The sequence below is a fragment of the Nematolebias whitei genome, chromosome 9 (assembly GCF_014905685.2).
Source record: "Nematolebias whitei isolate Nwh7 chromosome 9, NemWhi1, whole genome shotgun sequence".
NCBI classification, from domain to species: domain Eukaryota; kingdom Metazoa; phylum Chordata; class Actinopteri; order Cyprinodontiformes; family Rivulidae; genus Nematolebias; species Nematolebias whitei.
The window spans coordinates 45608831-45618310 of record NC_056506.1 but is presented as its reverse complement, the minus strand read 5'-3'; the positions used below and the strand labels follow the sequence as shown (position 1 = coordinate 45618310).

The window sequence follows — 9480 nt, the reverse complement described above, 5'->3', positions numbered from 1 at the left end:
TATATATATATATATATATATATGTATATATCTTTATATATATCCTCCTGTATGTATGTTTTCAAGACAATTTGTTTTCCTTTAAGACAGATGGATGGAGATGGTTTCTCAGCCTATTTTGGCCCTTGGACCTTATTTTGCCCATGTAGGAACAAGGACTTTAGAGTTAAAAGGCTACATCCAAACATTACCTCAGTGCTGTTTTTATCTGACAAGTCAGGGAAAACAACATTAACACCAGAGCTCAAATATGCAACTAAGAATGTTCAAAATTTCAGTTTTAACTGTGCGTAATTAAAATCTCACTAAATCCTACTGCACGTTATGAAACAAATGAAAGGAAAGTGCAACGTTAGACCCTCATGGGACTGACTTCAGCTCCTAAATCCTGCTCCAGTACAGCAAGCTCAAGAAGCCGCATGCCACGAGCTTCAAGTTTGAGTAAGTCCAAGTATTTTCATCTCTAACCTCATAACCTCTAGTCAAAGGCCGCTCTAATCTCATTATATACCGCTAAGCCAGGCAAAGTTGATGGACACTGGCTTTCTCTGAAATGGTAAGGAGTTCCTAAACAGCACTCATGCTTCACGCTAGAAAAATCCACTGATAAGACCACAATGAAAACTTACAGCTGGTGGGAATATTACGTTAACTCCTTAAATATTAAACTGATGAAGCGGTGTAAAGTTTATTTTCTGCGAAAAGGCTTCTTTTTTTTTGATGAGTTGTTCAGATGAAACAATTTACTGTAAAACTTAAGGAATTGTTATTATTGGGGACTGCATAGAATATGCAAACACCGATTATTATCCACCCAACTTGGGTTCCTTAACTTATATCTTATACACTCTTCCATCAACTTTAATGCGGCCCAAACCGCAACGCGTACCTCACAAATATATCAAACCGACCGGCTCGGCGCCGTGATGTGTGCTTTTACTTTTATTGGTGTTTCGAGTTACCATGGCGATGTATTTTGCTAACAAAGATGCCATATTTCCCCTTAGGAAATGAATGGGAGAACAGCTGTGAAGTCACGTGACATAGCGTGTAGAGGTCCCTGAATAAAACAGAAACTCACTGTTGGATTTGTTTGAAACTTACAGGAAGTAATCATCAGATACACGTCTAGAACTGATTCAAGTTTGGAGCCATTTTGATTCAAGATGGCTGCCACAGCTACTTCAGCAAACTCAAAAACTGACTGTAACTTGGTTATTCTTTGAGATATAGAGATGAAATTTGGTGAGGTTGTAGCTGAGAACGCTCCCTATCACATACGGAATCCAAATTAAAAATCCAAGATGGCCGTCTTAGCTAAAAGGGAAAAATTATGATAACTCTGCCATTTTTGGAGCTATTCAGCTCAAATGTGTTATAGTGGTAGCTGAGAGCAAACCCTAACAAATAGTACTGTCAAATCATAATTTTACATCAGCAGCCTGGCAGTCCCATCAAAGTTTCTCCAGGGACTTTCTAGTTTGAGCATACATACTCACAACTCATGTTTGTGCTGCTGTTGATCGGCATATTATGTTTGTACTACTAGTGTTTAGCATATTCTTAGTTTAGCGTATTTCTTAGTTCATATCTTAGATCTTACTACTGTGTTTCTTTACAATTTATACTTTTGTTGGATGTAATTGGGACCCTGTGTACACAATTTTGTTCCACCACATGTACCACATGTGGTGCGAATGACAAATAAAGAAACTTTGACGTTGATATTGCCAATTAATTTAACCCATTTATTCAACTATGCTCGTTTAATTACAAGATTATACTAGATGGTTTATAAACATTTATTAAAGCTCTTTAATGTGTTTTTTGTCTTTGTTCGTTGTCACACAGTTTTTCAAGGCTCATCTGGCTGTCCTTGTTTCTGTCTCTGTTGGGGTCTCTTGTTGTTGACAGAAGAATATTTTCTGTCCTGATACCGGTTTTGCAGTAATATTGATGATTTTATGTAATTTATTGGATTTGCTGTCTAGAAAAGTTGTATTACATAAGTCTTAATTTGCTAAATATTTAATGAACTGTCAGTAATTGTCTTGAATCAGTTGGGATTTATATATACTGTATATTTTTTAGTCACTTGTACTTTGATTTTTCCCTTTTGGTTATGTTTTTTTTCTTCTGTCTTTGGATACTAGGGTTCAGTTCTGTTGTTCTCACCACATCAGAGCTTTCTCTCACCTGTTCCCAGTCTGTAATTAGTTCCTGTCTCTCCAATACCACATCAGCTAAGCTCTGTATATCCAGTCTCTTTCCATCTCCAGCAGTGGTTTCTATGCCACCAGTCCAGTACTCCTTATTCTCCTCGAGTTTCTTCTAAGTTTTTGTTGCCATATCAGTGTTTTGTTTTTCCTTTCATGATTAATAAATTCAAGTCATTCTTTCAAGCTTCTGGATTCAGTCTGTGTCTTGGGGTTCTGACGTACTACCAAACCTGACAGAATCAGGGTTCAGCTATCAGAATTTGACCCTTATCACTTTTCATAGATGACGTGTGTGAATTGAAACTTAATAAATGAACTGAGTTGAGTTGTAAGTGTTTGCTCTGTGCAGCAACATTGTTAAATGATAAGATAAAAAACACTGATGTCATTTACTCTGGGACTAATGGGCAGGATTAGAAAAGAGGGCCATGTGAGTGTAGCTTTGCTAACAAGTGCTGAGTGGGTTGACAACTGCCCCGGTTTGGGTCTGGAGCCGAGTAATGTTGTCACCCTATCAACTCTAAAACCTTTCAGCTGTTTTAAACACCAAGCTTTTGCATTCACAACCTAAACTACCATTGTTCTGCCCACCCTGCAACTTTCAGCTGCATCAGGAGTCCTCCGGGACAGCCAAGTCCTGAAGGCCTCCTTCTTTAATTCAACAGCCTCCATTACCACTGGTGTCCACCAGCAGGTCCTTTGGTTGCAGCCGTGACAGGCACTGAAGACCTTCAGGCCACAGCTTCTGTAAGTTTTATCTGCAATAGAGGCCTTGAACACGGCCCATTCAGATTCCATGACCCCCGGTACACATGAAAAACTTTCCCGGAGGTATGAGATGATGGTTGCACAGACATGGGGTTCCACCAGATGTTCCCAGTTCACCTTCACTATAAATTTGGGTTTACAAGATCTATCAGGCAACCTCCCCCGCCACTGGATCCAACTTACCACCAGGTGGTGGTCAGTTGACAGCTCTGCATCTCTCTTCACCGTTGTGTCCAAGACATAGGGCGGCAGAACCAATGACACAATTACAAAATCAATCATCGACCTTTGGCCTAAGGTGACCTGGTACAACGTACGCTTATAAACCACCTTATGCTCAACCATGGTAGTCATTATGGACTACCCATGCCTAGCACAGAAGTCCAATATGCAAACACCATCTGGGTTCAGATCAGGGAAGACGTTCCTTCCAATCACCCCTCTCCACATAACTCCATTATTGTCCACATGGTCATTGAAGTCACGCAGCACAACGAGGGAACACCCATTAGGCACCCCTTCCAGAGTCTCCAAAGGTCAGGTATGAACTGACGTTTGGTGCACAAGCACAAACAACAGTCAGAACCTTCCCTCCTGCAGCCCGAAGCCTCAGAGGCAACCCTCTTGTTCACTAGTTCAGGGGTTCCCAAATGTTCTCATGCCATGGCCCCCCAAACAGCATTAGCTTCTGGCCGAGCCCCCACCTCGCAAACCCACAAACAATGCTACAAAATATGTAAAGAAACATCAACTTTTAGAATGTTTTAACTTTTATTCACTATATTCAATTAATTATTACAGCTGCTGAGCATAAAAATGTTATTAACTAACATTTTAAACACTGTTCCCACTGAAAACAACAACTTTTCAACAAACTGTTGACCAGAAGAACAAAACAAAAGAAATCTAACCTTTTTGAAGTGTTTTTATTTGGAAATGTCAGATACAGATTACCCTAGTGGGCAATTTTTATAATTATTATTACTATTTTTTATTTTTGCTTTTTTCAAATCTTCTTCTCTCCAGCTTTCTGGGCCCCACCGGCGCCCCCCCCCCCAGGGGGCCACGGCCCCGACTTTAAAAAAACCCGGACTAGGAAAAACTCCAACATCGAGGCACCTCAGTGTTGGAGTACAAAAAATGTAATGTGTTAAATTTTAGATTGAAAAAGTGTCAGATATTTGACAAAGATGGAAATGAAAGTTTGTGAGTTCAGAGATTAAAATGTGCACAGCACACAGTTAAATGGGGCTCTACAACTAATGAATAAAATGTGACAGTAAATATTTATGAAACATATTTATTAGGAAGAATTAGCTGCTTGTCCACCAGGAACATGTTCATAAAATGTTTGGGTTTGTAGAACGACACTGAAGAATTGACTGTGACTCAAAACAGTGCAGGTTTAAAAAATAGTCTCCAATAGAACCTCTTTTTTTTTTTTTTTTTCCAGTTTTGTGAGATTTTTGTACGAGGACCAACTGTTCCCAGTTTTAAACACACGTGCCCAGTGGACCGCGGGTCACTGATGGGTGATGATAGTACCTGACAGGGCGGTGAGAGTCACTGTCTGAGTCTGCGTGAAGACTCCAGTCGCTCTTGGACAAGGCGGCCAGGCTACAGGGCGACAAGGTGAGACCCCGAGGGAAACTTATCACATCTCACCACAGACATGTTGGCTTGTTTGTGCAACTTTTCTGAAATACAGCTTAAATCTTTAATTTTTTAGTCTGGATTATTAGCAGAGTTTAGATTGCAATTCAGTGTTATACTTAATTCTGATTCACCAGCATCAACTCATAATCCTTTGTTTTAATCAATCTGACAAGGTTATTGATTATCTCAGCTTATGTACTGTCAATGCTGTAACAAAATAATAAGAATTTAGGTAATAACCCAGCTGCTTATAAATCAGTAATATTACCTGCATCAAATGGAGATAATGTCTTATTCTAACCTCACTATCTAAGAACTTAACCTTTTCCCTAATGAGCTTCTTACAGTGGATTTCTGTGAAGCTGGAGGACAACAAAAACAAAGATCAGTCTGAAAAAGTCTCAGGATTGTGGAGATTAAAGCAACAAGATAAAAGTCCAAGGATTGGGTGAAACAAGTCGTTAGGGAAACTGGTATAATTTTACAACTCCTACTTATTCCACGATAAAATTGCCAATTATTTTATGCTTCAAACTTTGGAAGAAATTTAAAAAAAGACATGTGAATGTCCTGAAAGCAAGTTCGATTGGAATTCTCTTTGAATACAAATATAGAATTTGAACAGAACAAATGTTTCTTTGTAAGACACAACAGGAAACACGTACAGCAAAAAGAGAAGAAAGGGCCTGAAAAAGACGTGACATTGTGTAAAACGTGAATAAAAACTTAATTTAATGAGCTGCACATTTCAGAAACCCATTTGCAGTGGAACGCATTAAACACTTCAAAGGTTTTATGGAAAAAAAAATTGTAAAAAAAAGATTTAAAGCATCAAGGTGTCTTAACATTTCTGGGCAGCAACAGAGCTCAAACAAGTTGAAACTGGGCAACAAACGGCTGAAGAAGTGCCACGAATAAGACTGGGTGTAAAAAGAGCATTTTAGAGAGGCAAAATCTCTGAGAAGTAAAAATGAGCAGAGGTTCATCAGGCTGTGAAAAACTGCATCTAAAAATAGTGGAACAATTTCAGATTATTGTTTCTCAGTAGAAAACTAGGAAGACTTTAAATATCTCATCATCTACAGACAGTTCACAATATCTCCAAAAAATTTCAAGAATCTGGAGGAATCTGAGCTCAAAGCACAAGGCTGCGATGAAAAGAGGTTAAATTGAACTGGGCATCACTGCATGGGCTCAGGAACACCTCCACAAATCACTGTCTGTAAACACAGTTCACCATGCTGATTAAAGCTCTATCAGGCAGAAAACAAGCCACTTGTGAACACCATTGTCTTCTCAGGACCAGAGCTCATAAAAAAATGAACGGAGAATATGTACAAAACTGTTCTGTGATCACATAAGTCAAAGTTTTAGATTCTTTTAGGAAAGCCTGAGCGTCATGTCCTCTGAAATAAACTGGAGAGGGACAATTCAATCCAATTCAAAAATACTTTATTAATCCCAAAGGGAAATTAATTGTTGTTGTAGCTCATCATCCTGGTTTTACTAAGAGATGGTATAGATGCTGATGGATGTGGGCAGGAAGGATCTCTTGTAGCGGTCCGTCCCACAGCAGATGTGCACCCAGACCCAGTAGACATCTTGGTCCTCTTGGGCAGCAGGACTGCCTGAATGCCGGGCAGAACTCCTCCCAGAGAGATGGCCATTTCTCCCAGCAGTTGCCTCATCACTGCAGGTGCCGGGGGAAGATCTCGGTCCTCCCGCTGTCACGAGCCGCATTTCCTGCTACCTCCAAGATCTCGGCGGTCAGGAACTCGAGCACCGTCTCCAGGTAGATGGGAATGCATCCACGGCACTTTTTTTTTTTTTTTTAAATCTCGTTTGAGATTTGGAGCTGCAATTGAGGTATTATTTGAGCTGTTGAGATGTTAATCATCAGCTCCCCGTTGTAGATAACCACTTTGTTGCTATGGTTACGCTTCATAACAAATGTCCAAAAGTAAAAAGGTTTCAGTTAAAATCCTTCCAGCTGCACAACAACCGATACCAGAGGAAACAATCATTAAAAAAAGTGATTTACATCCAGAAAAAAAGAGTAATTAAAGTTTTCAAAAGCAAAATCTTAGGAAATGTGTAGCTACTTCAACATGCAGCCAACTTGAGTGGTGCAATTCTAGAATTTTATGAACAGTTGTTAAAATAATTAAGAGGGGATGGTTCACCGTGGTGAACGTGGAGCTGGACCAACTTTTTTGCTCATGTTGCCTTCAAATAAAATGTTGTTATTATTTTTACCCCCAAAATTGTACAAATTCTTAGTTTCACCATTGGATGTGTTTACTATGTTCCATTGTGAATGAAATCTGGATTTGTGAGCTTTGCAAGTCGTTGCATTCTTTTAATATAGTTTAGACCAAGTTTTATTGGAATTGGTGTTGAAAATACAAACACAAGGGTTTTGTAACGTGCTTCGTTAGTTTTATAAGGAATACCTATATGGACAGTAAAAATAAAAAATAAAAAAACTTAATAAATGCTGTTTTCGTATGTTTGAAAGTGTTCCGGTGCAGATTTTACACACTCACCCCTGCCTGTTGAGGATGCTCTGGGCCTGCTGCTCTATGAACAGATCTCCTGGTGAGATGCCATAGCGTGTGGAAGGTAGAGATGCTCGTCGGGCGGTGCGTGGAGAGCTTGGCACTGTGGCTATGCTGTAGTCGCTGGTGGAGGCGGGGCTTGGATCCTGGTGGGGCGTGTGCTGTTTCTGTTGGGGCTGATGCTGATGCTGCTCCTGCATCCGAGCTCTAGATGTGACTGAGCGCTCCTGAGCTCCTCCTCGGCGATAGTTCTCCATGTTCATTGCTCTCTCCCGCTCGGAGAATCTGCTAGGTCTTTCTGGAGCTGTGGGAGGGGCTTGATTTGAGTGGGCGGGACTCACTGTGTCAGCAGGTGTAGGATCTGGGTGTGTCGTCATGTAAACCCTGCCCACTCCAGAGCGGTAAGGCACCCTGGGGTCCTGTCCTTGTGTTTCTGTTCTGTCTTTGTCTCGCCTGGCAGCGGTTTGTCGCTCGGAGGCGTCTGCATCACGTTTGGACCGGTAGCGAGGTGTGTAATCTGTGTCCACCTCCTGATCCAGGAGGATGCCATAACGTTCTGACAGTTGGCGGCGGCGCTCAGCTTTATAGCGCGCGATGCGTTCAGCCTTAGATGTGAGGCTGGCGGACTCTGCGGGGCCAGATGTGGGCGTCGAGGTGGTGGATAATGTTACTGGATCAACGTAGACTACAACTGGCTCTGGACGACTGGTGCCAACACCACCTTTGACGTGAGGTGATCTGCCGGGAACCAGGACTTTCTTCTGTGGTGGCTCCATGTCGTCTCGACTGTAGCGCCCCACTGTGGTAAACAGTGGAAGAATTAAATAATATTCAACTTTAAGGAGTTATCTGCTGCTGAAAGGCAATAGGTGAACAATAATAAGTTGTGTTTGTCCTTAGTGTTAGCAAAATATCTCTTGAACCATCAAATAAATTCTGCTGAAACTCTCAGAAAGTAATAAACGCAAGTAAATTTACAACTAACTGGCTTTTGGGGTCAACTTGATTTAAGCTAGCCCCCCCACAACTGACATTTGCAAACACAAAAGTAGCTGCAACTCAGTTAATTTCACAGATATTGAGCTTAAAGTTAGTGTGGTAGTCATCCCAGACACATACTCTGAGCATTATATATATAATGTGCAAGAACTTTGCTTTAAACTATAGTATTAACTTTGTGCGTCTGTTGGAAAAATCTCCCATAAATCACTCAACAGTTTAAAAAGAAAAACTTTCAGAAAGCCTTTATAGGTTGTGCATCTACAACCGATTAATGTTTCAATTCAATCCAATCTAAGATAACCGGCGCTTTCTAAAACCTGAAATGGCTAACTCATTGAATTTCACAGATACTTCAGGTTTTAGAAGATCACACAAGATCTGACAATATCACATGACACTGTGCGTAATGTCAGTTTTTTCAATGTTTGATCAAAACGCTGTTTCTTTGTCATTTCGCTACATAAACGACCTTCTTCTTATTAAACAACCTAAAAATCTTAATTTACTAATATTAGCATAAAAAATGTCTGGCAATGTGCAAGCTGCTTTTAATTGTACCAAGAAATCACATATTTAGGCTTACCCGTCACTCGAGGCTCACAGGGATCTGAGGCGCGGGTGTACCGCGGTGGATCCTCCTCCAGCATCCTGTTAGACACAAAACCTCCTGGCACCAGAGCGGGCGGTGCTTCACTTTCAATCCCATCAAGTCGCCGGGCTATCCTCTCCTTCCTATCCGAGACAAAATTCAGTGTCAGCAGGGGAAAACCCCAAAATTACACGTGTCGAATCTAAACCAACCTGTTCATCCCAGAGTCCTCGGTTACACCTCTTTCAAATAACTGTTTCAGTTCTGACACTAAAAACCAAAACAAAATGCTTCAGTCATCAAAATGCCACAATAAAACACTTGTTTGTTCTGTTTTATTATCGTCACACACCCTTGGGAAGGACGGCAAGAAGTTTGGCATCTGTATCTGAAACACTCTTGACCAAAGACGTCTTGTCTTTCGAGGAGAAGTCGCTCTGAAAACTAAAAGAAGACAGAACCAAATAGAAAAGTTTCACATTTTGACCTTTGGCTCTCATCGGTTCAAACGGTCAATTAAAATGTGCTCCTACTGACAAAAATCTGTGACGGACCAAAGTACATGCTCAGTAATCCAGGTAAAAATCCAACAATGTTCTGTCAGGTCATCTGGATGGTTTCTTTTTTTGCTGAGATGTTTCATCCTTCATCTAAAGGACTTTTTTAATCAGAGGAGCCACCAACAAAC

At 40.7% G+C, this 9480-nt stretch overlaps 1 protein-coding gene across 1 annotated transcript in view; it reads right to left on the bottom strand.

Moving 5' to 3' along the window:
* The window catches only part of svilb (supervillin b), a 49355-nt gene extending 40204 nt beyond the window's left edge, over positions 1–9151 (bottom strand). The window contains exons 1-4 of the mRNA XM_037682411.1: positions 9145–9151; positions 9005–9062; positions 8787–8935; positions 7190–8000 (exon numbers count right to left, since the gene is read on the bottom strand). Of these exons, the coding sequence (XP_037538339.1) occupies positions 7190–8000; positions 8787–8935; positions 9005–9012 (968 nt within the window). The 5' untranslated portion in view covers positions 9013–9062; positions 9145–9151. The remainder of the gene's footprint in view (positions 1–7189; positions 8001–8786; positions 8936–9004; positions 9063–9144) is intronic.
* Between the last annotated feature and the right edge of the window lie 329 nt (positions 9152–9480).